Source organism: Phycodurus eques, chromosome 2 (assembly GCF_024500275.1).
Source record: "Phycodurus eques isolate BA_2022a chromosome 2, UOR_Pequ_1.1, whole genome shotgun sequence".
In the NCBI taxonomy this organism is placed as follows: Eukaryota; Metazoa; Chordata; class Actinopteri; order Syngnathiformes; family Syngnathidae; genus Phycodurus; species Phycodurus eques.
The window spans coordinates 1446636-1472279 of record NC_084526.1 but is presented as its reverse complement, the minus strand read 5'-3'; the positions used below and the strand labels follow the sequence as shown (position 1 = coordinate 1472279).

General features: G+C 48.5%; 1 protein-coding gene across 3 annotated transcripts; it reads right to left on the bottom strand.

Annotated features, from left to right (window-relative positions):
* Window positions 1-149: 149 nt before the first annotated feature.
* On the bottom strand, window positions 150-25107 carry adamts17 (ADAM metallopeptidase with thrombospondin type 1 motif, 17). 3 transcript variants are annotated; one of them, XM_061704685.1, is made up of 23 exons: window positions 24895-25107; window positions 22869-23179; window positions 21831-22005; window positions 20305-20477; window positions 20110-20193; window positions 18779-18936; window positions 16387-16430; window positions 14842-14947; window positions 14364-14504; window positions 14129-14279; window positions 13562-13663; window positions 12787-12932; window positions 11928-12097; window positions 11642-11769; window positions 10634-10754; window positions 8866-8946; window positions 6755-6921; window positions 6206-6407; window positions 5961-6096; window positions 4526-4754; window positions 3096-3239; window positions 2702-2891; window positions 150-1950 (listed from the first exon to the last, which is right to left on the bottom strand). In XM_061704685.1, exons 1-23 carry the CDS (start codon window positions 24950-24952, stop codon window positions 1808-1810), a joined length of 3360 nt encoding a protein of 1119 aa, XP_061560669.1. In that variant the 5' UTR covers window positions 24953-25107; the 3' UTR covers window positions 150-1807. The 3 variants fall into 3 exon arrangements, with proteins under 3 accessions (XP_061560669.1, XP_061560677.1, XP_061560686.1); XM_061704693.1 differs by lacking the exon at window positions 2702-2891 and having other exon boundaries at window positions 1876-1950; XM_061704702.1 differs by lacking the exons at window positions 150-1950; window positions 2702-2891; window positions 4526-4754.
* Between the last annotated feature and the right edge of the window lie 537 nt (window positions 25108-25644).

Here is a 25644-nt window from a genome sequence, read left to right as displayed (position 1 = left end):
ACGAAACGCTCGCGTGCGAAGGCGGCAGCGGGTGTGCGCGCGCTTGTGTGTCTTTTATGCCACGCCTGCGCCACATTCTCACCAGAACATTCCACAGACAACGCAGGATGGACGGGCAAGCGGTCAAAAGGAAACTTCCATAATGGGGAGGGGGGGGGGGGGGGGGGACAACTGCCCCCGTCCGACCGGCGCGGGGGTCCCTGACGCGGGAGCCCGCGAACGAGAGCGTCGAGTCGACCGTTGTAAACGCACCGTTAGCCGGTCCGGGCGTCAGTTGTGTAGGAACGCGTTTGTTAGGCGTTTTTTTTTCCCCTGGTAGCGTTTGTTCAATAAAGCAGTCGAACGTGCGCCGCCGGCTGTGTCTGTCCTCGGCCGCCTGGGGGGGGGGGGGATTACAGCAAAGCCCTCTCCGTCACGAGAACTCTCGAAATAGAAATACACCCGAGGCATGTTTTTGTTTCGTCTCTAAACACACTTTTAAAACAATACCGACATAGTAGAACATTTGGCGAGAGCGGACCTCGGTTAGACGGAACTGATAGGCTTTGGTTGAGCATGAAGCCAAACCAGGAAAAAGTCGAACCAGAAGAAGCTGGAGAACCGGAAATGAACCAGAAGGCGACAGCGATCTCAGAAAAAGCAGCACACGTAGGAAAAGCGGAAGAAGTAGAGCCAAAAGTAGAATCCCACCGAGGAGCAGAACCGGACGTACACAGCGGAGTCTCAAGAAGTAGAACCGGAATCAAAGGTTGCACATTGTGACAGGAGGTGCGTCGGTAGAGTGCTCACGTGAGCCACGTGAGAACGTTTATTGTGTCGAGCACCAAGAAGGACATCAAGAACAAAAAGTACACAAGATGGCAGCTGACTAATCCAAACATCAACCATCAGTCATGTGTTAAATCATCTGAATAATAATACAAGATAAGATAGCACCTCTGATGACACTTCCTGTCAGGGAAGGAAGGGGAGGAGCCAACTGACGACATCGTCGTGCTGACTTCCAGGTCGCTGCTAACGGTAAACACTGAGCTGTCTGACAAACCTGGTCCCGCCCCTCCACTTCCCGTCTCAAAACATGTCTTTTTAGGCTTCGGTTAGCATCAGTAGGCTAATGCACGTCGGCATTAGCATCGGAAGCGTTACGAGGTCTGTGAAACACTTCCTGCTACTGATGGGGGCGTAGTCACTCCGGCGAGGTTAGCGACACTGGCCGAGTGCAGGCTTTCATACAGGCGCAGCCATTATTAGCGGAGTAGCGTGCGCTGTCGTTATCGTTAGTATTCAAAGTGTGCAAGGGTGCCGCCTGCATTGGAACAACAAGTAGAACCAGAGGAAGTTGGAAACCAGAAGACATACAAGCAGGAGGAAGAGTGGTAGAAGTAGAACCTGAATTACTAACTACGAGAAGCAGAACCAGAAGAAGTTGTAAACCCGAAAAAGAAATACAACTGCAATTGGAAGCAGAAGCGCAGGTGCCAGAAGAAGAACCAAAATAAGAGGAATCAACATCAGAGGAACCGGAAGAAGTTCTGAAGAAACACAAGCGGAACCAGGTGTAGAACCCGCTATTACAGGCAGAACAAGTTGAACGGTTTTAGAAGTCGAGCTGGAATTAGTAGACCCAAAAGTAGTAGAACCGGATGTCGTCGGACGCCCACCTGCTTTGTCTTTTTTTTGTTTTTTTTTGTTTGTTTGTTTGGTTTTTTTTTTTTGTTTGTTTTTTTTTTTAAAAGAAAGGTCTTTGTGTTTGCGACCGTTCACTTCCTGTCATCGGGGGTCACTTCCTGTCACTCGGCGTCGGCGGTCACGAGGTCTCGGTGGCGTAAAAGTCTCTGCACGTCTGGCAGCAGCGTTGGTACCAGCGCATGTCCTGGCAAAGGTTCTTTTTGCGGATCACGCGGCAGTACACGGGCCACTGGTCGCCGGAACACTTGTACGTCAGGGCGGCTGAGGGGGGACAAACAAGCCACGTAACCAGCGGAACCGCGAGCCCGAAGACGAGTCCGAGCGACACGAGGCAAATCGGTATTAGTAGGGAAAGTTCAACCGGAGCCGGGAGGAGTAAGAATCAGATTCGATTCAAATAGAACGAGTGCGAGTGGAATCAGAAGACGTTGAACCGCAAACGAGGACAACCGCAAATAAGAGCAGTCAAAGTGGGAGCGGAAGTACAGTGGACCTCCGCATACGCCAGCGCCGATTTTTCAACTCCAGAAACGCTTCTTAGCAGTTGATCCCCACTTATTCGAGAACTTTTGGCCTTCAAATAAAAACCCGTTTTGTTTTGTTTTCTTTTGACCCCCCCCCCCCCCCAATGCAATTACTGCACAACGGCCGTCGATTTTCACTACTCGCAGTCCGGCCCGCTCCCTACTGTATCTGCCGTGAATAGAGGCGGTCCACCGTATAGCCGCAGGCGCTAGAAACGCCAGAAGAAGAAGTAGAAGCAGAAGTAGAACCGCTCAAAAGAACAGCACAAGTGCAATCGGGAGAAGTGCAAAGTACAACCGTATCAGGTAGGGGAGGAATAGATGGACCGGAAGAAGTGAGCGAGAACAATTCCAAGCGGGACACGAAGCAAAAGAGGAAGTGGAATAGAAAAAAAAGGAGGTGGAATCAGAAGGAGAAGAAGAAGTAAAACCGCAAGTGGATGCGGAAGGCAAAAAAAAAAAAAAAAAAAAAAAAAGAGAGTGCCGACCTAGCCTGGGCGAGGTGATGGTGTTGCCGTCCACGCCGGCGACCTCGCGCCGGCAGGCTTCCCCGCGCCCGCAGGGCCGATAGGTCGGCGGGCGCGCGTCGGGCGGGCACTCGTTGCCGTGGCGACCGGTCACCTTGTGCATGCACTGCACCGCTCGCGACCGCAGGCCCCGGCCGCACGACGACGAGCACTGCCGGCCGGTCCGCGCACGAAGGCGGTTAACGGACGGACACACAAATAAAGACGCACCTCAAAATTGCACTTGAACACCAAACAAACAAATTGTGTGATTGGACAACATTTTCCCGATTTTCTCGTGGAGCGGGATCTGTTTTTCCTCTGTCTGTCTATCCGTCCATCCGTGTGCGTGTGTTTGTATGTCGCGGGCGCGTACCTTGGACCATTGGCCGGTCTTCCACTCGTAGCAGTGCGAGCGGTCCTGGCAGGGCTCCTGGCGGTCGGGTCGGGTCAGCGGGTCGCAGTTGCCGCCGCACGTGATGTTGCGAGTGCGCACCCCCGTGCCGCAACCCTCCGAGCACTGACGCAAAATAAAAAAAACACATCTTGTCATTTCCTTCATTGTGACACAAATGTTCCGTTCGACAAGATGAAATGATAATTGACTTTTGAAAACTGTACATTTTCAGTATACGTTTTCATTTTATAAATATGACTTGATTACATTTTTCTGTTTTATAATATTTTCTTCTTGTGTTTTTTTTTTTTTTTTTTTTTTTACAGGAAATTTGTTTCTGATTTTACAAGACTAAAAGGTTGTTTTCTTTTTGAAAAGTTTAATTTTTCATGATTTTTTTCAAAACAACTTCTTCACTTCTGATTGGATTTTACAGGGGGAAATAAAACAAATAACCACAACAATATATTTTTACTTTCTTTCTGTTTTCACTATATATATATATATATATATATATATATATATATATATATAATTTAAATAAATAGCCTTTTAAATAAATAGATTTTTAAATATTTTTATTTATTATTATTATTTTTTTAATGTAGGATTTCCTGTGAGACAAACGGTCGGTAAAGCTGGCTGTCATCCGCGTAGCGCTTCGCGAAAGATACGACCCGGCGGGAGGGATGTCGATGAAGAAAAGAATTGGACCAAGCACGGAGCCTTGGGGAACACCGGGGAAGGATCCGATGCGAAGGATTCTAATTGGATCAAGGGAGTACGGTCAGGAAGAGAGGAGGTGAAGCAGGTGAGTGCAGTGCCCGAAATTCCAAGCGATCAAAGTCAGTCGATGAGAGTCCGGTGCGATATTGAGGCCGACGCCCAAGCGAGGTCGAGGGCTCAGGAACCAACGGCCTTCGGGAGGTCTTTGCATTTTTGCTTTCAAGACGTTTCCCGACTGCGGAATCCAGATTGAAATCAGTCGTGTGTGGTTATTGTCGGAAGGGTGGGCGTGGGCTTGCGATGCCAACCCTTCTTCCGAGGGTTTGGCCTCTTTCGGGGCATTTGTAAAAGCGCGTTTTCCTCCTCTTTCCCAGAAACTCGCGTCAGATTTTGACCAGAGTCAAATTAAGCCTTCAAAAGATGAAAGGTTGATTTCATTTCAAAAACATATTCAAAATTACAGAAATTACAATTGTAACCTTTTTCCAAGAAAGCAAATCTACGTTTTCCACATTTCTTTTTGCAATGTTAATGTTTCAGGACTTTTTGACATTTTACAGAAAAGATGATTCTTCTTCTTTTTTTTTTTTTTTTTGTTTTAAATTACAAAATGTAATTATTCAATACATTCCCAAACATCGAAATTGTTTTCAAACCATTTCCCCCATTTTCTCGCGACCGACCTGCGACCACTCGGACGCCTCCCAGACGCCGGGGCAGCGCCGTCCCTCGCAGGCCCGCAGGGGCGGCGGGCGCGGACCCTGGCAGCGCCCGCCCTCCCGCTCTTCCTCCTCCCACGCGCCGCCCGCCGCCGGCGAGCCGTCGTGCCGCCGCTGCACGCACGCCACCCGTCGCCGCTGCGTGCCGGCGCCGCACGTGGCCGAGCACGGGCCCCACTCGCCCGACACCCACCTGAACAAATCCCCCCCCCCCCCAAACAAATACAAACAAAATTTGCATTTTTTTCCCCCAAAGTTTCACTTTGATGTTTTCGGCTTGGACAAGAATTGGTTGGAATGTGAATAAGTATCTTCAAATAAAAATGTTGCTTATTTTATTTTATTTTGTTCATTTTATTGGGAAACCTTTTTTCAAGACATTTTGTTCGGATATTTACAAGAAAAAACATTTCTAAAAACAATTTAAAATATGAAAGTGTCAAATTACAAGAAAACAAACACATTTTTGTTTTTAGTTCTTTACAAGACTTAAAAACAGATTTTTTAAAAAGCAGTTCAAAATGTAAAGTGTCCTTTTTAAAGATGTTTTCTCATTTTATTTTGAAAATTTTGGGGGTTTGATTTTTCGAATAATGATTTCTCTCAGTTTTGGTTTTACAATGAAATGTAGTTTTACCAGATTTAAAAAAACACGTTTAGAAAATTTAAAATGAAAGCTATTTTAAAAGATTATATATCATTTTCTTAATGTTTATACAAAAAAAAAAAAAAAAAAACACATTCCGTGATATTTTTGGAAAAATGTGCGTTTTATATAAAGATTTGTTACACCACTTCTGAAAAATATGTGATTTCATAAGAACAAAAAATGACTACTCCCGCTATTTTTCTTTTACAAACCTTAAAAGGAAAATCGTAAATTTACGATGACAAAAACGATCACTTCGAAAGAAAATTTTCTTGACATGCGTTTGAGTTCCACAATTTAAAAAAAAAAAAAAAAAAAAAAAGTAATTTTACAGGATTAGAAAATATTTTCGAAACCATTTACAATAAAGGTCACTTTACAACAACAACAAAAATGAGACTTTTTATAATTGAAATACATCGAACAAAAATGGTATTTTCAAAAGAAGTTTGTTTGATTTTTTTACGAGACGTAACAGTCCATTTTAAAAGATTAAAAAAGCGTGTCTTTCAACTATTAAAAATGAAAGTCATTCTACAAGAAGAAAGATTTTTTTATTTGAATTTTAAAAATATTTTTAACCGAACATTTTCTTCAATCTTCGACAAAACTAAAGAATATTGAATATTGAATTGTTTTTGAGCTTTCGAAGAGGAATGTCGTTTTTAGGCTGGAAAAAGCAAAATATTGCGGGCTCCGCCGAATGCGCGGCGTGTGTGTCAACGCGTGTCATTTGTGCAACGTGTTTACCGGAAGCGGCAGGGTCGAGGGTCGCACGCCGCCACTCGCGGCGGCGGCCGATTGTCCGCTCGACAAAAAGAATCGTCCACGACCTCGGCGGACTCGTTGGCCAAACGCGCGCAGGACACCGCCGTCCTCCTCTCGCCTGCGCACGCACACAAACAAACGCAAATTCTTGCCCGATTTCGACATTCAAACTCATTTGCAATTCTTTCTTGGTGTTGTTGTCGTTCGTGCGCGCGTGCGCGCGTTACCTCCTCCGCAGTGCGCGTTGCAGGAGTTCCAGCCGCTGTGCGTCCAGATGTAAAGATGATCACCATTGTTGTTGTTATGATGTTGTTGTTGTGGTCGTTGGTGTGTTTCTTTGTTCTCGCGGCGGCGCTTGTCGTGCGATGCATTCAGGGACAACGTGTACTCGTAGTGAATACTGTAACTTCGGTCATGGAACAGCAGCACCTAGTACCACAACACACACACGCAAAATGGGGGGGAAAAAAAATAAAATAAAGATTATTTTCCTTATTTTACAATCTTTGTGAAAGTTGCAAAAAAATACTTGACTCTTGAAAACCAAATGTTCTTGTCTGCACGATATTGGGCAAAAAAGGATTTTAGCCAGATGTGAAACGATGCAGGATCGGTGTCGGGAAAGTTGATTTTGCTTCCAAGTTCACGTCACCGTTGCAAAAACGCAGCTCCTCGTTGATAATTCCAAATTTGGAACGAAAGCGCGCTGTTCCAAAAAAGATGATTTCCCCCCCCCCAGATGATCTTTGACGATCTTTGAATCTTTTGTTTCTTACCAGGAGGCGCAGCGGCGCGCTGGTGGGCCCCCTGGCCCACATTTTCTCCCACAATCCTCTCCGGACGTATCGGACGGTGGTGCCCGCCACCCGGAACTCTCCCGGAAGTTCGATCTTCCAGTCGCTGTTGATCGACTTTCCGCCGCCGCCGCCGCCGTCTTTCAGCGCTTAACCACGCACGCACACAAAAGCTAGCTAAGAATACGTGTTTTTAACAGATAGATCTTTTTTTTCAATGAAAGAAAACATGTGAAATCATTTTTTGTTTTTGTTTTTTCCCCCCCCCCCCCCCCCAATTGGAAGAATTGTATTATACAGGAAAAAAAAGGACACTTTTTATGGCTCAACAAAAATGGTAGTATTGTAATTTGTACATACATTTATTTCTTAAAAAAAAAAAGTCAAGCAAAATATGTTTAGCTTCAAAAAATATATGTTTTTTTGAAGGTAATGTTGTCATTTGTCTTCGTCGTTTCCTTTAACCCCGTTGGGGGCGGCCACAGCGCGTCCTATCTCCCGCATCCTCCTCTCCAGCACCAACTGCCCTCATGTCTTCCCTCACGCCGTCCGTCGACCTTCTCTTTGCTCTTCCTCTCGCTCTCTCGCCTGGCAGCTCCATCCTCCTCCTCATCCTTCTACCAATAGACTCACTAGTTCTCCTCCGGACGTGTCCAAACCATCCAAGTCTGCTCTCTCTAACTTTTGTCTCCAAACCATCGAACCTCGGCTGTCCCCCTCTGATGAGCTCATTTCTAATTTTATGCTACCTGGTCACTCCGAGAGCGAACCTCAACATCTTCGTTTCCGCCACCTCCATCTCTGCTTCCTGTTGTCTCTTCAGTGCCGCTGTCTCTCATCCGTACATCACGGCTCTTCTAAGCTTTGCCCTTCATCCGAGCAGGAAGTATTTCAAGTCCTCCACCCTTGTGGTCTCTTCTCCCTGTAGCCTCACCCTTCCACCACCACCCCTCTCATTCATGCACATATATTCTGTCTTACTTCGGCTAATCTTCATTCCTCTCCTTTCCAGTGCACGGCTCCACCTTTCTAACTGTTCCTCCACCTGCTCCCTGCTTTCAGTGCAGATCACAATGTCATCTGCAAACATCACGGTCCACGGGGATTCCAGTCGAACCTCATCTGTCAGCCTATCCATCACCACTGCAAACAGGAGGGGGCTCAGGGCGGATCCCTGATGCAGTCCCACCTCCACCCTAAATTCGTCTGTCACACCTCACCGCTGTTCTTGCTGCCCTCGTACTCGTCTTGTATTATTCTAACAGACTTCTCTGCCACTCCAGACGTCCGCGTGCAGTACCACAGTTCCTCTCCGGCTACTCTGTCACAGGCTTTCTCGAGATCTACAAAGATGCACAATGGAGCTCCTTCTTGACCTTCTCTGTACTTTTCCATCGACATCCTCAAGGCAAATAATGCCTCTGTGGTACTCTTTGTAGGCATGAAACCATACTGTTGCTCACAAATACTCACTTCTGTGAGCCTCCACCATTTCCATTTTTCATCCTCTTTCATGCCTTTCTAACTTCCCCCTGACTAATCATTGCCACTTGCCTCTTCTACTCTCCCTTCTCTCTCATTTTCCTCATTCATCAACTCCTCGAAGTATTCTTTCCATCTAGCTAGCACACCGCTGGCACCAGTCAACCCATTTCCATCTCTCGGAAACCTCCTTCAGATGACATCGTCTGCACAAGATGTAATCCACCTGCGTGTTTCTACGTCCGCTCTTGTAGGTCACCCCACGTTCCTGCCTCTTCTTTTCAAATAACCCCTCGTCCATTTCTCTTCCCATCTCCACCACGGTCAAATCATTTCAACGCTGCCCCTAAACTTCGAGCCTCGCTGCCTTTCCGCCCGCTCTCCCGGCCGGGCACACAATTGATCAACCTTTCTCCTAATCATCGTGTCAACCAAGTCCCGGGATTTTCCCGTCATAGTCCCCACATTCAGTTGTTGTTGTCATTGTTGTTAATGTTGTCATTTGCACAGGTAACATATTGCAAATTTTAAAACGAACATTTTGCAATTTTTACAAAGAAACATTCTCATTGTGAGAAATTTCTTTAAAGAAAAGAACAACGGTTTCTTACCCAGAAAGCTGTGTGAAGGCTTGTCCTCCACGATTCTGATCCTTCGCGCTCCCGCAGGAATAACAACTGCCTCCACGTAGCCTGACGCACGCACACCAAAACATACAGTTTTCAGACCCCCTTCAATTTTTCACTCTTTGTTGTATTGCAGCCATTTGCTAAAATCCTTTAAGTTCATTTTTATCCTCATTAATGTACACACGGCACCCCGTATTGACAGAAAAAAAAATGGAATTGTTGACATTTTTGCAGATTGATTAACAAAGAGAAACTGAAATATGACACAGCCAGAAGTATTCGGAGCCTCGGTGAGAGAGGTCAAGAAGAACCCAAAGATCACTGTGGCTGCGCTCCGGAGATGCAGTCGGGAGATGGGAGAAAGTTCTAGAAAGTCAACCATCACTGCGGCAACGCCGCCAGTCGGGGCTTTTTGGCAGAGCGGCCCGACGGAAGCCTCTCCTCAGTGCAAGACGCACGAAAGCCCGCATGGAGTTGCCTAAAAGACACCTGAAGGACTCCAAGATGGTGAGAAATAAGATTCTCTGGTCCGATGAGCCCAAGATACAACTTTTTGGCCTTAATTCTAAGCGGCATGTGTGGAGGAAAACCGGCCACTGCTCATCACCCGTCCAATACAGTCCCAACAGTGAAGCGCGGTGGCGGCAGCATCATGCTGTGGGGGTGCTTTTCAACTGCAAGGACAGGACGACCGGTTGCAATGGAAGGAAAGATGAACGCGGCCAAGTACGGGGGTATCCTGGACGAAAACCTTCTGTGCTCCGGACCTCAGACTGGGCTCGAAGGAGAGGATCTGCAAGGAGGAATGGCAGAGGATCCCCAAGTCCAGGTGTGAAAAACTTGTTGCATCACTCCCAAAAAGAGTCATGGCTGTATTAGCTCAAAAGGGGGCTTCTACTACATTTCTGAATACTTACGGCTGTGTGATATTTCAGTTTTTCTTTTTTTAATAAATCTGCAAAATTCTCTGTCAATACGGGGTGCTGTGTCTACACTAATGAGGGAAAAAAATGATCTATCCAAACCACCTGTTTTGCATTCCATTGGGTTCTAACTAGCAGTGGTGAGCTCGCGCTTAATGCTACGTGAGCCTGCAGTCACGACAGTCTGAGTGGAAAAATACTCACCGCCAACGTCCCGCGATAGAGGCAATAATCCTTGATGTAAGTACATTAAAAACATAAAAAGTGAACCACATTATAGCGAGAATTATGGTGGTCTCGTGAGCGCTGCCGTATTGCTATCTGTTATCGTACCGCGGGTGCGTCGGGAAATACACTCCGAGCGCACTCTGCCACACTCTGAACCGTTCTGAGGCTCACGGAGATGTACGCGACGTTCAATTCGACGGCTGAGAGCGTTCCGCGCGTTCCAGCTGCGCTCCGAGTTTCCGAACGGTCCGGAGTGCAGCAGAGCACGCCGGGAGGTTATTTGCTAAACGCACCCCAGACCATAACCGTTGCTCCCGCGTCCGCTTGTCGTAACACGGCATCGGTCTTAGTCTCCTGGACGACCGCAAAAGGAACCCGTGAATCTGTAATAAACCTTGCGCCTGTGTGTAATCTGAATTCCTTAGACTAAGAGTGCGTTCGGAAATGCGGAGAGTGCAAGTATTCGGTTGAGTATTCCGAATTTCCGAATAACCTCACGCTCACAGGTTATTTCCGAACGCATCCCAATTCGTATTATATTCGAGCGCGTATAATACTCGAGAAACGCCGGCGCTGTATGAGTCGTGCGAGTGTCGTACCCATGCCTCTGGTGTGGTTGAAGTCTCCCCTGATAACGGTACACGATCGTCCGTCCCCGTTACAAACGCCACAGACGTCTTCTTTGGACGAAGAACCGATGACGCCGTCGCATCCGATTGTCTGCCGACAAACAAACACGGCAACAGGAAGACTCACTTATTTAGTGGCGAGACCTACGCCAATTGGACCATTCACGTGACGCGATTTCAGATGAAATCAACGCAGTTCGCGTGAATAGGCGCCAATCTGTGCCAGGCTACGCACGTGACAGTTTGAAATGTTTTGAGGGCTTTTTCAAAGCCTTTCCGAGGACGGGCATTGGAAGTCAGCGGTCGCTACAAATGCTGTGACGCTGTACATCAGACAGGAGTTCATCAAATGTCCCTATTCAAAATAAACATGAAGTGGAAGTGAAATCCATTTATTACATCGATCGATGGACCAACAGACACTCGTTTCGGTTTCTATTTTGTGCGAGACGTAAGACGAAAAATGCAATTGCGTCTTCTCTTGCACGCCATTTAAATTTCCTATATCCACGATTGCTGCTGAAACGACGCAAATGTTCCCATCGTGGGACTAAATCAAGGTTATCTCATCTTATATTACAAATATTGAGGAATAATACTCTTCACGTGACATGCGCAGTGACGTACTAATTCATTTCCGTTTCAGACGCGGCGTCCTGTGTGGACGCGTGTGTATGTATATGTGTGTATATATATATTGTTTATATAATCATAAATAGCTGTGACGTATTGTTCTACATTACAATGCTGCATATTCTTGAGAAGTGAAAGTTAATTGCGGACCTTAAGAGTACGCCCACGCCTACGACACGTTCGACGCTCGTGAGCGAGAATCTCGAATATCGGACTTCGGGAACAGCTGTTATGACACAAAGGCTCTTTTGCGCCTTGAAGTACTCTTCGCTCCTACCCGACGGAAACGAGGAGCTTTTACGGAGCCGCAAATTCACCGACCTACCCACCCGTAGCTTAGCATACCTGACACCTGCCATTGACGCACAGGTCGGCCTCGAAGGGTCCGCACGGCGTCCCGTCCATCACCCTGTCGGCCATCAGCACCGAAATGTCCCGGCCCACCGGACTGCAGAACAACGCGCACGGCTTCTCTGTGCGCACACGCGAGCAACCACGCACACAAACCTAAACATTAATCACACAAACACAAGCTCGCGTGCACAAATACGCACACACATTCTCATACACGCACACACAGGAGCGCATCCAAAAAGTCGAGGCCAACGGCGAGCGCGCGTGTGAGCGTCACCGTCATCGACGACGGCAGTCAGCACGTCGCTCTTCTTCTTGCCGCCGTTTCGATCGTACGACAAACACTGAAGGTCCCTGAAGCTCGGCGCCCCCTTTGGGCACGGAGGACCTTCGCAAGCTTTGTGCTCCACGTTGGCGTTTGGGCAGGGGTGCCCGCCCGGACCCGGCCTGCGCCCACAGACATGCACACACGCGTATTGTCACAGAACATACGTGTTGTCGCAGTTACAGTAACTATGGAGATAAAAGACAACAAACGTAAACAGTGAGTGTCGATATCAGATCGGAGTGCACCGGGTCAAATCGCCAAGAGTGAAAAGCTGCAAAGAATTCACGCCAATTATTATTACAAAAAAAAAAAAAAAAAGAAAAAACACCACCACCCCAGAAACTCTTGATTAAGTAACACGGTGGACCCCCGCGTAATCACGGTTCGGCACCCGCGGATTCACCGATTTGTGGATTTTTTGTCTTTTTCGGTTGCGGTGAACCAACCCTGTTTTTCTGGGAAAACACTCATTGGCGGTATATCTCTGCTTATTCAAGAATGTTTGGGGTTTAAGTGGGTTTTTTTTGTTTTGTTTTGTTTTTTTCATTCTTTCAATGCATTTACTGTATAATATGCATTGAATTGAATTGAATTTTAATTTAGGGTCAGGCCCGGTCCCCATCTGTAGCGTTTTCCATGAAAAACGGGGGGTTAATAATCACGACTACAACTGCAAATAGGGGAATCCAAAGGTTCCGAACTACGGAAAGGCGGGGGTCCGCCCTAGACGGCCAATAAGCAGTTTTCTACACGCGCCCGTCCCACAGAAAAAAAAGAAAGAATGGCAGGGGTCCGCTGTCGTACGTACGGGGGGTTGTCGCACTTCCTCTGTCTGAACCGAACTCCGGTGGCGCACGTCCGACTGCACATGCTCCACGGACTCCAAGGACTCCAGTCGCCGTCCACGTGCTGCGGGATGGGCGTCTTGCTCACGCACTCGCTCGCACGGCACCACTGACGCGCACACGCATTGAACACACACATGTATAACACACACGCGTTACAGAAAGGCACTCCTCACTATATCGCTTTTGTACAGGAGCAGACTTCTCAATCCGTACCAAATCCGCCAGAAATCCTTACAATGATGCAGGTACGGAATATTCTAGATTCTAGAAGATAGTGAACTTGGGGGTTTTGTTGGCTGTAAGCTCTAATTGTCAGAATTAGACATACAGCGGAACGGACTCAGAAGTGGCCGGGGTCGCCCGTTAAATCGGCTCGTCCGATAAATTGTAGCGCTTTTTTTCGTGGCCCCACGGCCACCACCAAACATTCATTCCCACAGACACACGGGCACGTTCACGCGCGCGCACACGTCTACAAACATACACACACATAACACAAAGACACACACGTACGCACTTACATATAACAAACACATGCGCCCACTCATACGCACACACACACACACACACACAGGAATGCTTACATACACACATGCAAACACGCATAAAGGCACACACAAACAATTGCATGTTCACACACAAGTTGAGACTAGCACACGCAAACACACACTCTCTCACACACACACGCACACGCAGACAAAAGAGCGGCGACGATGGCGAGCGCGCACGAGCCACCTTGTCTGGTCCACACTGAGTCCCGTCCAAAGGAGGATCCAGTTTGGTCTTGCAGGAGCCGTCGCCCTCCACCAGGCACCACAAGCCGGCACACATCAGGTGCTACGAGGCACACGCACGCACGCACGCACGCACGCACACACAGCAGCCGTCAATCTTATGTCCATTCGAGTGTTCATCTCGACCATTCGTGGCTCCATCATTAGCGTTCACGTGTTCGTTCACGCGTTCCTTATGTCCAGTCACGGCTCGGTCGTGTCAATGATCCATCTGTCCGTCAACTGGATCCCATTTACAGTGTACCCCCGTTTTCGCCGGGGGGGGGATCGGGACCGGGCCGGACGGCCAATCGCGAAAATCCGCCGATAATTGATGCCCATTATAATTGCATTGGAGTTGTTTTTTTTTTTTTTTCCTTCCCCTCTCTTTTTACAAACCCAAGCAATTCTTGAGCATGCAGGAATCATGTGCAAATAAGCATTTTTCGGGGTTAATTCCTTATGGCCATTCACGGGTTCATGAGGAGGACATGAAGAAAATAGGAGGAGTAGTAACGCACAGCGGTACCTTCATGTCGGAGCAGAACGTGGCGTTGCTTCCGAAGAGGATCTGGCACTGTTGGTCGACGCTGTAATGCATCCCGGGAAGTTTCGGCGGCAGCGGCAGCTGATCGCGGGTCCTCGGATCCGTGTGCGCCAGACAGGCGCTCGACTTGGACCTGATAAGGAAACAAACGCGACGGTAATACGGTGCCAATGAGCGAGCGCAAATATGCAAAGGGGATGGGAGGAGACCCAGTCACCTGAGGAACTTCTGCAGGTCGTCGCGGCTGCAGGACGACCAGGATAGGTCGCTGGGGTTGCGTCCCTTCACCCACTCGCCGGACATGATGTAGGCGTGGCCCGCGCAGGCGGCGTGGTCGTCGTCGTGGCTCATGCCCACGCTAGACGTGGCCAACGCACACACACGCACACGCACACGCACGGTGATCAACAGAACGCGCGCATTCTTCACCGTTCTTCTCTCGCGTGTATGTCCATTTTGCGGACGGCGGATCTGGCGCGGGCAGCATAGCGGCTGGCTGGTGAACCCATCCGCCTTTGTGTCTCTCACTGTGGCTCTTTCGGTGTCTTTTCCTGCATTTTGGACTGTCGTCGTGGGCGTCTTTTTGTGCATCTTTCATGTGCACTTTTACGTATTTTTTTCAAGCCTCTTTGTGTTTACCCAAAAGGAGGACGCGGAGCACAGAAGGGGGCGTCGGCTTGGCCACCATAACTCACTTGTGTCCGAGCTCGTGTGCGATGGTGAAGGCCAAGTTGAGGCCGTTGTCCTCGGCCAACACGCACTTCCTCTTGGCGCTGCACACGCCGCCCAGGTACGCCATACCTGCAGGGGTACGACAAACAAACAAATGCACAAAAGACGAACAAATTATTTAAAATATGTATCATTTTGATGACTGTAGGACATAGCAAATAAAAACATTCCCCATATTGAGAAACTAAACTAAAGGCTGGAATTTCACCTCTGAAAAGTACTTCGGTGTTTAATCACTCTATGAGTACTGAAGAAAAAAATGACTTTTCAACTGTATTCTTATTTATTGAGATGTACCTATATTTAAAAAAAGTCATGAAATATTTGACTCCGAGTGTGTGTAGTCTGTAGTGCATCTTTATGACACGGGTTTCACTGCAATCAAATCGGCGTGTGAGAGTTAACTGTTGCGATAAACCCGTATTTGAAGTGGGACGCCTGATATGGGGTCGTTTCGTTCAAAAGAAACGACACCACGTCTTTTCAGTAAACGTAATGAACTGAATTTGTTTCTGAAATGATTTCGTTCTTTGACCTCTCCCACCGTTAGCCCGCCCGCTCGGACCGTAAACGGAAGCCTTCTGTGCAGTCTCGACGTGTCAACTGAGACGCGCAGCTGAACATCCGGTCAATTTTCATAATAAAACATGTTGACAAGACAAGAGAAATTATGTAAAATTGGTCATTCTTTCTCTGCGGCCCGGTAACGAATGCCTCACGGTCCAGTACCGGTCCGCGGACTAGAATAGGGGGATTTTTTTTTCATGTGCTATGTGCTATAATCAATATTATACTTGTTTTAAATGTGGAATACTTCGCTCTGAGTGTGTGCAAGCGCATCTCTATAATTTCACTTATTGAATTGAACTACATAATAAAACATTTACACTATTAATGTGTGAGCATAATCGATGAGTGCGTGAATGTGATTGACGTGCTCGCGTGAACGCATTTGAGCAGTGTTTATGAGAGCGTCTGAGTAGTCTTTATGAGAACACGACTCATGCGTATAAGTGTATTTGAGTCGTGTTTCTGAGAGTATTTGACAAGTGTTTATGCGAGGTTTTGAGTTGTGTTTATGAGAGCAAAACCTTGTGCGTATAAGAGTATAGTTTATGAGATGGTTTGAGTAGTGTTTATGAGAGCGTTTGAGGAGTGTTTATGAGAGTCTTTCAGTGGTTTGTGTGGGTGAAAGCATTTGAGTAGTAAGTGTGAGAGCTAATCCCGAGCAATGTCCCTAACGGCCTCTCGCACTTAGGAAAGGGAACGCAGCGGGACGATCCGACATGACTCCGAATTGAGAAGAGAAAGAAAAGAGAAAATGGTGAAAGTGGGGTCCCATTTTATAGTGAAATGCAAGGCGGCTCGCAATGAGACCACCCTTGAGAAATGTTGACCTCCAGAATAAATACCCGCAAATGAAGCCAGAACACAAACGTCTTCCACAGAAAAGAAGCCATTAGCTTGTGTGTGTGTTGTTGAGAGCCAAGGAGATCAAGGAAGCTTACCAACAGTGTCACAAGGCTCCTCCTTGTGAACGCAGAAGTCTGTCCTGAAACACAAGGAACGACGACAACAACAACACGAGTCAGCACATTCCTAAAACACAAACTCATCCGAGAGCCACAATAGCCGTAACGTTCTCTCCAGACTAGAACCCTGAGTCAACTAGAAATTTTCTCGGTACTCGACCTTCTCTTGGAATGAGAACTTTCTCTCAGGAATAAAACCTTCTCTCGAGACTGGAACTTCTTCAGAACGAGACATTCTTTCTGGACTAGAACCTGGAGTCAACACAGGAACTTTTTCTCAGGAGTAGACCTTCTCTTGAGATGAGAATTGTCTCTCAGGACTAGAACCTTCTCTTGGGATGAGCGTGCAGCCTGGCGATACTACTACAGTGAGTGCACGAGTAATATATAATTGGCCCCACAGAAATGTGACAACAAACTCAAAAGACAAAAAAAAAAAATGGCAGCATGTCGCAAATGGAATTGTAGGTTAGCCGTTTAAGAAGTTGACTGCAAGAGGGAAGAAGCTGTTGGAATGTCTGCTTGTTCAAGTTCGCATTGTTCGGTCGCGCCTACCTGAGGGAAGGAGCCGGAAGAGCCGGTGACCGGGATGCGGAGTGTCCGAAAAGATTTTGCACGCTGTTGTCTTAGTTCTGGCAGCGTGCAAGTCCTCAAGGGTGGGTAGGGGGGCACCGACAATCTTTTCAGCAGTTTTGATTGTTCGTCGCAGTCGGAGTTTGTCCTTTTTTGTGGCAGCACCGAACCAGACTGTGACGGAAGAACACGGGACCGATTCGATGACCGCTGTGTAGAACCGCCTCAACTGCTCCCGTGGCAGGCCGTGCTTCCTCAGACGCCGCAGGAAGTGCATCCTTCGCTGGGCCTTTTTGAGGACGGAGTTGATGTTGATCGCCCACATCAGGTCCTGAGAGACTGTAATTCCCAGGAACGTGAAGGCACAAGGCAGCTGTGCAGCGAGAGGGGCAGCTGTGGCGAAGACTTCAGGAGTTTGACAGCCGGGTGCATTGAGGTACAGTCGTTCGTGTAGAGAGAAAAGAGCAGCGGAGAGAGGACACAACCTTGAGGGGCCCTGGTGCTGATGCTGGGTGCGGACGAGGTGGCCTCCCCCAACTTCACCTGCTGTGTCCTGCCTCTCAGGAAGCTGTAAATCCACTGGCAGATGGCAGGCGAGACGCTGAGCTGGAGAAGCTTGGAGGAAAGGAGTTCAGGGATGACGGTGTTGAACGCAGAGCTGAAGTCCACAAACAGGATCTCGCGTAGTTCCCTGCACCGTCGAGGTGTTCTAGGATGAAGAGCAGTCCCATGTTGACTGCATCATCCACAGACCTGTTCGCTCGGTCGGCAAACTGCAGGGACTCCAGCAGGGGACCTGTGACGCTCTTGAGGTGGTCCGGCACGAGACGTTCAAAGGACTCTACGGCCACAGATGTCAAGGCGACAGCCCCGTAGTCATTGAGACCCGAGATTGCAGTTTTCTTGGGGGACTGGAATGATGTTGGAGCGTTTGAAACAGGATGGTACTTCGCACAGTTCCAGAGATCTATTGAAGATCTGTGAGACTGGAGCGAGCTGGTCCACGCAGACTTTGAGGCAGGACGGGGACACATGGTCTGGGCGTGTGATTGTGTTCGGTGGTGCGGCCTGGTGGGTGTGGGGTGTGAAAGTGTCCTTTTCAAATCTGCAGTACAAGGTATTCAAGTCGTCGGCTAGTGTGCTATTGTTCTCAGCTCGGGGGGGATCGTCGCTTGTAATTGGTCAGGGATTGGCATGCAGGCCGGACCGATTTAGAGTCGTTAGCGCTAAACTGTTTTTCCAACTTTGGTGCATCGTTCCTCTTTGCAATGTTAATTTCTTTCGTCAGCTGGTTTCTAGCGCGATTATACGGGGCCCTGTCCCCGCTCTGATATGCGTCCTCCTTAGCTTGGCGAAGCTGCTTAAGTTTGGCAGTGAACCACGGCTTGTTGTTGTTGAATGTGCGAAATGACTTCGTTGGTACACAAACCTCTTCACAGAAACTGATATAGGTTGTGACCGTGTCCGTACGTTCATCCAGGCTGCCGGCTGAATTTTCAAAAGACAATCCAGTCTGTGCAGTCTAAGCAGCTCTGAAGTTCCACCTTGGCTTCGTTGGTCCACTTTTTCACCATTTTCACTGAAGGCTTTCACGCATTTAAGTTCTTTCCTGTAAGTTGGTATTAAGCGAATCAAGCAGTTTCCGGTTCAGACGGGGCGTCCCGCGTGGATTTGTGCATTTCCACTGTTGTGTATCTACTGCTATTTTGAAATAAGTTGTAAACTGTCCTTGAAGACTCTTCGACTCATTTCACAGCTGTTGGAATAAAAGATGATCACAGTGAAGTCAACCCACCTTGTGACCAGCACGGCGCTGTCCACAGGCGGGATTTCGTCACGTCCTCCGGGAACATGATTGCTTCCCAGGTATCGCGGTCCTCCGAACTCTTCATGCTGCCACTGACAGAAACTCCCCAGGGAACGCTCGCCGTGGTGGCCGACCTTCAGCGTCTCCTGAGGAACATGAAGCCACACAACCGTTAAAAACAATCAGGAACCTTCGAATGAAGTGTTTCAAGAACCGGGACTATTCAAATTGAAGCCAGGAAGGCAAGATCTGATGAAGCTTTTACGGAACCAGAAATCTTCTGAAGAACCAGGAATGTTCAGATGAAAAATTAACAGAAGCAGAAATGTTCTAATGATTTTATTAATTTCATTTAATAGTTTTATGTTATACGTGCTCCACAGTAAGACGTTGGCGCCTTCAACGCTGCAACGTTGAAGGCTCCGGAGTCGGAAGACATAAGGTCTCGGGATGGGGTGCATGGGTGAGGGAGGTCTGATAGGTACTGGGGGGCAAGTGCATGGAGGGATTTTTAGCCGAGGAGCAGGATTTTGTAGGTAACGCGGGACCGAGCGGGAGCCGGCGCTTGGTGCGGTCGAGGACCCCGGCAGCTGAGTTTTGAAAGTAGTGGAGCCTGTCCAGGGTTTAGTTGGGAAGCCCCGACAGGACTCCGTCGCAGCAGTTGAATCGACACGTAAAAGCATCCATTTACAATTCATTGCGATGCAATGTTGCCAAGTTTGACCTTTGGTGAAGGTTGAGCTTGTAATGCGACCGTTTCCACTTTCTTTCCAGGATGGTAAAGTCATTCATATTTTATTTTTGTCTCCTTAGGTTGGTTTGAAGACTAAAACAAATGCTAAAAACGATCAGTCCAAGAGTGCAAACCCAGCGTTGGTACTCCCTTGGTACTCTGGTTTGCCCCCCCGTTCCAAAAACATGCGCGCTAGGTTAAGTGAAAACACCGAATTTTCCTTCGATGTGGAGGTGAGTGTGAATGGTCGTTTGTCTGTGGCTGCAGTCACACAAATGAAGAGAACCAAGAGTGTTCTCGTGAAGCCTGAATAGAACCGGAAATGTTCTGAGGAAGCATTTTTTTTTTTTTTTTTTTTTAAAAAGAGCACCGTTCAGATGAAGCCTTAAAAGAACCAAGAATGTTCTGACGAAGGATTAACAGAACCAGGAAAGTTCAGATGAACATTTAAGGAACCAATGATGATCCGAGGAAAAATTAACAGAACAAGGAATGTGCGCACCAGGAACGTTCTTAACGAGAATGTTCCGATGAAGCGTTAGCGGAAGCAGGAAAGTCGAAGACGAAGGTCGTAGTTGATACTCACGGGGCGGCTGTGAAGCAGAACCAACTTGGTTACCCGAATGTTGATCCTCACGCCCAAACTCTGGTGCTGGAACATGTTGTAAACCTGACACACACACACACGCGCCATAATACAACACTTAACACTGTTTGACTCCATAACATCTGAAACATTTGCAGAGTTCCACTGAACGCTTCCTCCGGCGTGTGAGCTTACCATGTTCATGACGGTCAACAAGAACCTCTTAGCGGCGTCCGCTCCGTGGTACCGGACCATGTCGGAGTCGGCCACCAGCAGCGTTTCCACCGTGTACGCGTCCTCGCCGCCGATCGCCGCGCGCTTGGCGCGAAGTTCCTCCGTGACCTTTGAACTCTTCCGCTCCGTCACGTCTGTCGACACACGCACGCGACACGCCGGCGTTGAACGACGGCGACCTCATGAATGTTAATCGAGCGTCGGCTTTGCTCAGTACTTCTCGTTAGCAGCAGTGTCAGCGAAACTAACAAACGGGTCGTGGATACATATGCTGCGAGTCATCGTAATGGGTTTACAGATATGTTAACTCATCAAAAGGTTGTCTTGCCACAGTGCCCCCGGTGGACGTTTTGATCACTTGGACGAACACGCATGATGGCGAATGTAGCGAAAAGTGGTCACACAAAAGCTCAGGTGACATCACGTGTGCACATTTACACAACACGTCAAACGCACACAACCCACGACGCAAAGTAAATGGCGACACGTCACGTAAACAACATTGTCATGGAAGCGGTTATATTGAAGCTGAAGCCGCAACGCGCGCAACACACGCACGCCACTGCCGTGCCGTCTGACCCAGTTGAGGACACGTGGGAAGCGTTAAGGGTGCGTGTTTGTTTTGAAGCGTGTCGAAAGAGGAGATGAATGACGACGAAGACGAAGATGAGCGCGTATTTCCTCTCGGCTCGCGTTGACTCAAAGTTGCCGAGTCACGTTTATACTTTCAAACCGCCGGGTCGCACTCGGACGCCTGCCGTTTCGAGTCGTTTTCGTTGTTCCTTTTGTGATTCTGCTCGTGCCGATGTCCCTGTTGGTGCACATGTGCGTGTTCCTGTTCGTGACCCTCTTTTGGCCTCTGCTCATGTTTCTTTTCATCTTCCTGTTCATTTGCATGTTCACAATCCTGTTCCTGTGCGTGTGCCTGCCCACGTCCCGGTTTGTGCACGTGTCAATGATCCTGTTCCTGTTTCGGTTTCTTCTTCTTCTTCATGTCCATGCTTCTGTGCTGTGCATGTTCCTGATCCCATTCGTGTTCCTGTTCCTGTGCTACTCCCAGCACAGTATTCACATGCGCCGGCGGAAGGGAAGAGTGGACGACAGGACTTGTGAGGTTGCGGGTTCAAATCCGGCCTCGCCTCTGTGTTTGCGTGTTCTCCCCGTGCCTGCGTGGCTTTTCTCCGGGTACGCCGCTTTGCTCCCACATCCCAAAAACAGGTGTGGTAGGTAGGTTGATTGAAGACTCTAAATTGCGCGTAGGTGTGAACGCGAGTGTGAATGGTCGATTGTTTATATGTGCCCTGCTATTGGCTGGCGACCGGTCCAGGGTGCACCCCGCCTCTCGCCCCAAAGACAGCTGAGATAGGCGCCAGCATACCTTCGACCCGCGTGAGGATAAGCAGTATGGAAAATGGACGGACGGACGCACATGCGCCCTCTAGCGGCCGGAGTGCAGCGGCGACGCTAGGACGTTGCGGTTGGCTAACCTCGTCGTGCGGTTCCGCAGCGTTGCGACGCGTGCTCCGCGTCCCGTTCGGCTCGGCGCCGCCGCCGCAGCACCTGATGTTTGAGCCCCGAGAACGCCCCCAACCGACTGGTCGGCTCTCGCTCCTCCACAGGGCGGACGAACAGCACCTCACCGCCCACGTGCACCAGAGCCGTCTGAAACGCCACAACAAGTGCCGAGTCATGCGTTTTACATCCAAACTACAGTCACCCGTTTACAGTCAATGTGCCGAGTCATACTTTTGATGTCTGCAGTGGCAAATTCAACATGCTGACTCACACTCTTAGGGTTCCGTATTTGACATTCAAACAGCTAAGTCACAATTTGACACTCAAAATGCCAAGTCCCGTTTTTACACGGTGGAGTCTACGCTGAAATTGCGATCTTGGTTTTTAATGGCGTAGTAGTTGACTTGAACTGCTGAGTCACTCGTTTCTGTTCACTTGCCGACTCGCAGTTTTTACATTGGAAAGTGCCCGGTCACGATTGCGGGACGGTGACGCGATGCATTCAGGGAAACTGCGTGACCCGTCAGCTTCCACGCTAAAAACTCACCCGTTCTCCCTTCGACTGCAAAATGACAGACACGACGTGTGCGCGCCCCCCGTGTGCCAAAAGCCGATCAATTCCACATCTTCGGTTGGGACTTTAATATGGCAATTTTCCAAAAATGCCGTGTTGGAAGGGGCCAATCACTGCATGGGAAAATGCACTTTTTCATTTTTGTCATCTTTTTCTCCCGACAAATTTCCAACTATGGAGGGATGGATACAGGTGGCAGGATGTGTGTGTGTGTGCACGTGCAAATCGTGACTATTTGTGTGTCTTTGTGTCATTTGAAACTGTGTGTGTATGTCAACGTGTAATTTGTGAGAGTGTGTATATCTGTGTGTGTAAAAAGGGCAATTTATGACTTTGTATTGAGTGCGTGTGGAATTCCTTACTTTGTGTGTTTATGAGTAATATGTGATTCCGTGTGTGTGTGTGTGTGTGTGTGTGTGCGCGCGTGCGTGCGTACCAGGCCTCCGCAGGCAGTGAGGGACACCAGCGACCCGGGTCGGTCGAGGACTGACCCAGAGTAGAGGCAGAGCTGGTTCCGGTCCATTCGCGAGCGGGTGGGCGACGCCCCGGCGGCCCACCGTTCCTCCACCGCCAGTTGAGCCGCCAGCAGGCCGCCGCGGCCGCCGTCTCTGGTGGCGTTGAGCCGGAGGTTCTGGCCGAACGCCGACAGCGACACCAGCAGGCGGTCGGGGTCGCCGGGTCCGGACAGCAGCGTCGGGACCGCCTCCGCCGAGTCGTCGGAGTCCACGTCGCTGCGGACCGCCCCCGCTGGGCGAACGCACGGCGACGTCAAAAGCCATGTCGAACATCAAAACCTTGCTATGCCGCCATCCGGTGGCAGCAAAAGGCAATTGCAAACTTTTCACAAATATTGTGTAGAACCAACAGAATGCTGAATTCTTTTTTTTTTTTTTTTTAAACTGCAACCTGCGAAATCTGTGGTCGGTGAGGCTGGTAACCGTGAGCCAGTGTAACGAAGTCACTTTGGCGACGGGACTTCCGCAGATGACACATCAGACGTCTCTCCCTTGAAGCTAGCCCGTGAAGGCTCCGTTTTTTGACACGAGAATGAGTGAAAGTAGCGCTTGTGATCGTTTAAAACAAATCGACCGTTGAAATGCCAAGAAGCCACGTCGTTTGAAAAGAGTTCTTGTGGGTGACAAAAGCGTTTCTGGAGTGGCGTTGCGCGACTTTGGCCTCACGCAGGTTGTCGTACCGTCGGATGACGAGCGTTGCGGCGCTTCACGTCGCAAAACCGCGATCCCTATTTGTGCCCACTTACACCTCTGAAAATATCACAACAATTGGCCTGATACTTTTGATTTTATGGGCGCTTTTTTTATGTCCTGAAAAGTTGTCATTCTGAAGGTGAGGGGAGCCAGTTTCATTTTCTTCCGCAAAAAATACATCAAATCACCTCGTGAGTGAAATATGGACCATTAAGACCCATCCCCCCTTTTCTCACGATGACAATTTCCTCGCAAATAAATGCTAAGTTAGCAAATGATAATGACCAAAAAACCCCCCAAAAAAACCCATCTTATCTTAAAAACTATTTTTTTTCCCAGATTAGACACGAAGGCCGCAAATTGACGGAATCAATCAAAACAAAAAATAAAATAAAATAAATCAACTTCATTGAAATTGACTTTGCTGCTGTCCAATTACATCTTTTTGACGTCAAAAAGGGACGAGTGCATTTAGACAAAGCAACGAGTAGGAAGTGCATATGTGTTTAAGTTGAATAAATACAGTAAACAGACGTCGCCGTCCCGCTATTTTGCGGTTTTTTTTTTTTTTTTTTTATAAATTATGCAATACCTTGACCCCCCCCCCTCTTTCAACCAGTTAAGGAAGTTGACAGTCCATGTAGTCTCTCTGGGATACAAAGACCGTATTTGTTGAACTGTATGAGTTATTCATATTGATATTTTCGCCATTTTTTTTAATCGATTGCTCTTGCACGCGCTCTCTCACTATAGTCTGTGTTTAAATGTGTGTGTATTGTTGTAAAAGTGCGTTTGAAGACCCCAAAACCATTTCGAGTAAAAAAAATTATTAAAAAAAAAAAATCCTATTTCTATATTGTGGATTTTGACCTATCGCGGGCGGGTCTCGAACGCAACCGCCGCGGTGGTCGGGGGGGTGACTGGACTCCTCGAGTCAAGCAGAGCCAGCTGAAAAATCCACTTAGGGCCACGCGCCAAGAATTTGGACTCCGTTACTTCACAGCAAAGGGCAGGAACAAGAAGAGGAAGAGGGAGAAGAAGAAGGAGGAGAAGGAGGAGGAGAAGCACAACAACAACAAGAGGAGGGAGAAGAACAATAAAAACAAGAAGAAAACGAAGAGGAGGAGGAAGAACAAGAGGAGGAGGAGGAGGAAGAACAAAAAGAACAAGAAGTAGGGAAGGAGGAAGAAGAAAAAGAACAACAACAAAAAGAACAAAAAGAAGAAGAAGAAGAAGAAGCAGCAGCGTACTTACCGGACACTTCCACGCACAACAGCGCCACCAGCAGGCGCGCCATACGGCCGCTCCGCATGCCGAAGCCAAGACAAGAACCGGACCGGGACCAGAGTCGCTCGCCACGACCGGGATGAGAACCGGGACTAGTCGGACGGACGTCCTGAGACGCGGCGCGAGTCGAGCCTTGAGGGAGGCAGGCAGGCAGGCAGGCAGGCAGACAGGCGCCCTCTTTTTTTTTTTTTTCTCCCTTTTTCTTTTCTCTTTTTCTCCCCAAAGTGGATCCGCCTCAGCCGCTTTGTGATTGGCCCCCTTCGATTTTGGCCAGCGGGGAGCGCCGCCTCTCGTTGGCCGACGCGGCTGTCAATCACGACGGGGCGGGAAGTGAAACCTCACACGTGGTGTGCTTTGTGCTGGCCGCGCGTGCACGTCCAGTCGGAATGAATGTTTCCGCTTCATTTTCGTGACATTGAAAACAGCATTAAAAAAAAAAAAAAAATGTATTTGATCAAGTCAAGGATATGTATGTGAAGTCCCACCTTCAAAAAGTTTTTGACCATTCCATTTTAATGCAGCCCTATGGGGGACAAAAGCCACAAATAGGAGCGTTGATCCAAAGAACACTCCATACCGGATGGGTCGTGGCCCGGGTTAACAACGTCCGCCGCCGGCGCCGTCAACCTGCGGGGCGCCGTTGGAAATTCAGCTACTGTGGGTCGAAGTCGAAGAAGAGGTGGAAAGCGGGTTCTTCGGCACAAAGAGAAGAGGAAA

Excerpts from the sequence above, each read along its gene's own strand:
- adamts17 (XM_061704685.1), bottom strand. The coding sequence starts at position 24,952 with ATGCGGAGCGGCCGTATGGCGCGCCTGCTGGTGGCGCTGTTGTGCGTG. Across the intron at positions 16,431-18,778 it reads AGCGCCGTGCTGGTCACAAG|GACAGACTTCTGCGTTCACA; the intron begins GTGGGTTGACTT and ends CTTGTGTTTCAG. Across the intron at positions 12,933-13,561 it reads CTCAGTGTGGACCAGACAAG|TGGTGCCGTGCGAGCGAGTG; the intron begins GTGGCTCGTGCG and ends TGTGCGCGTCAG.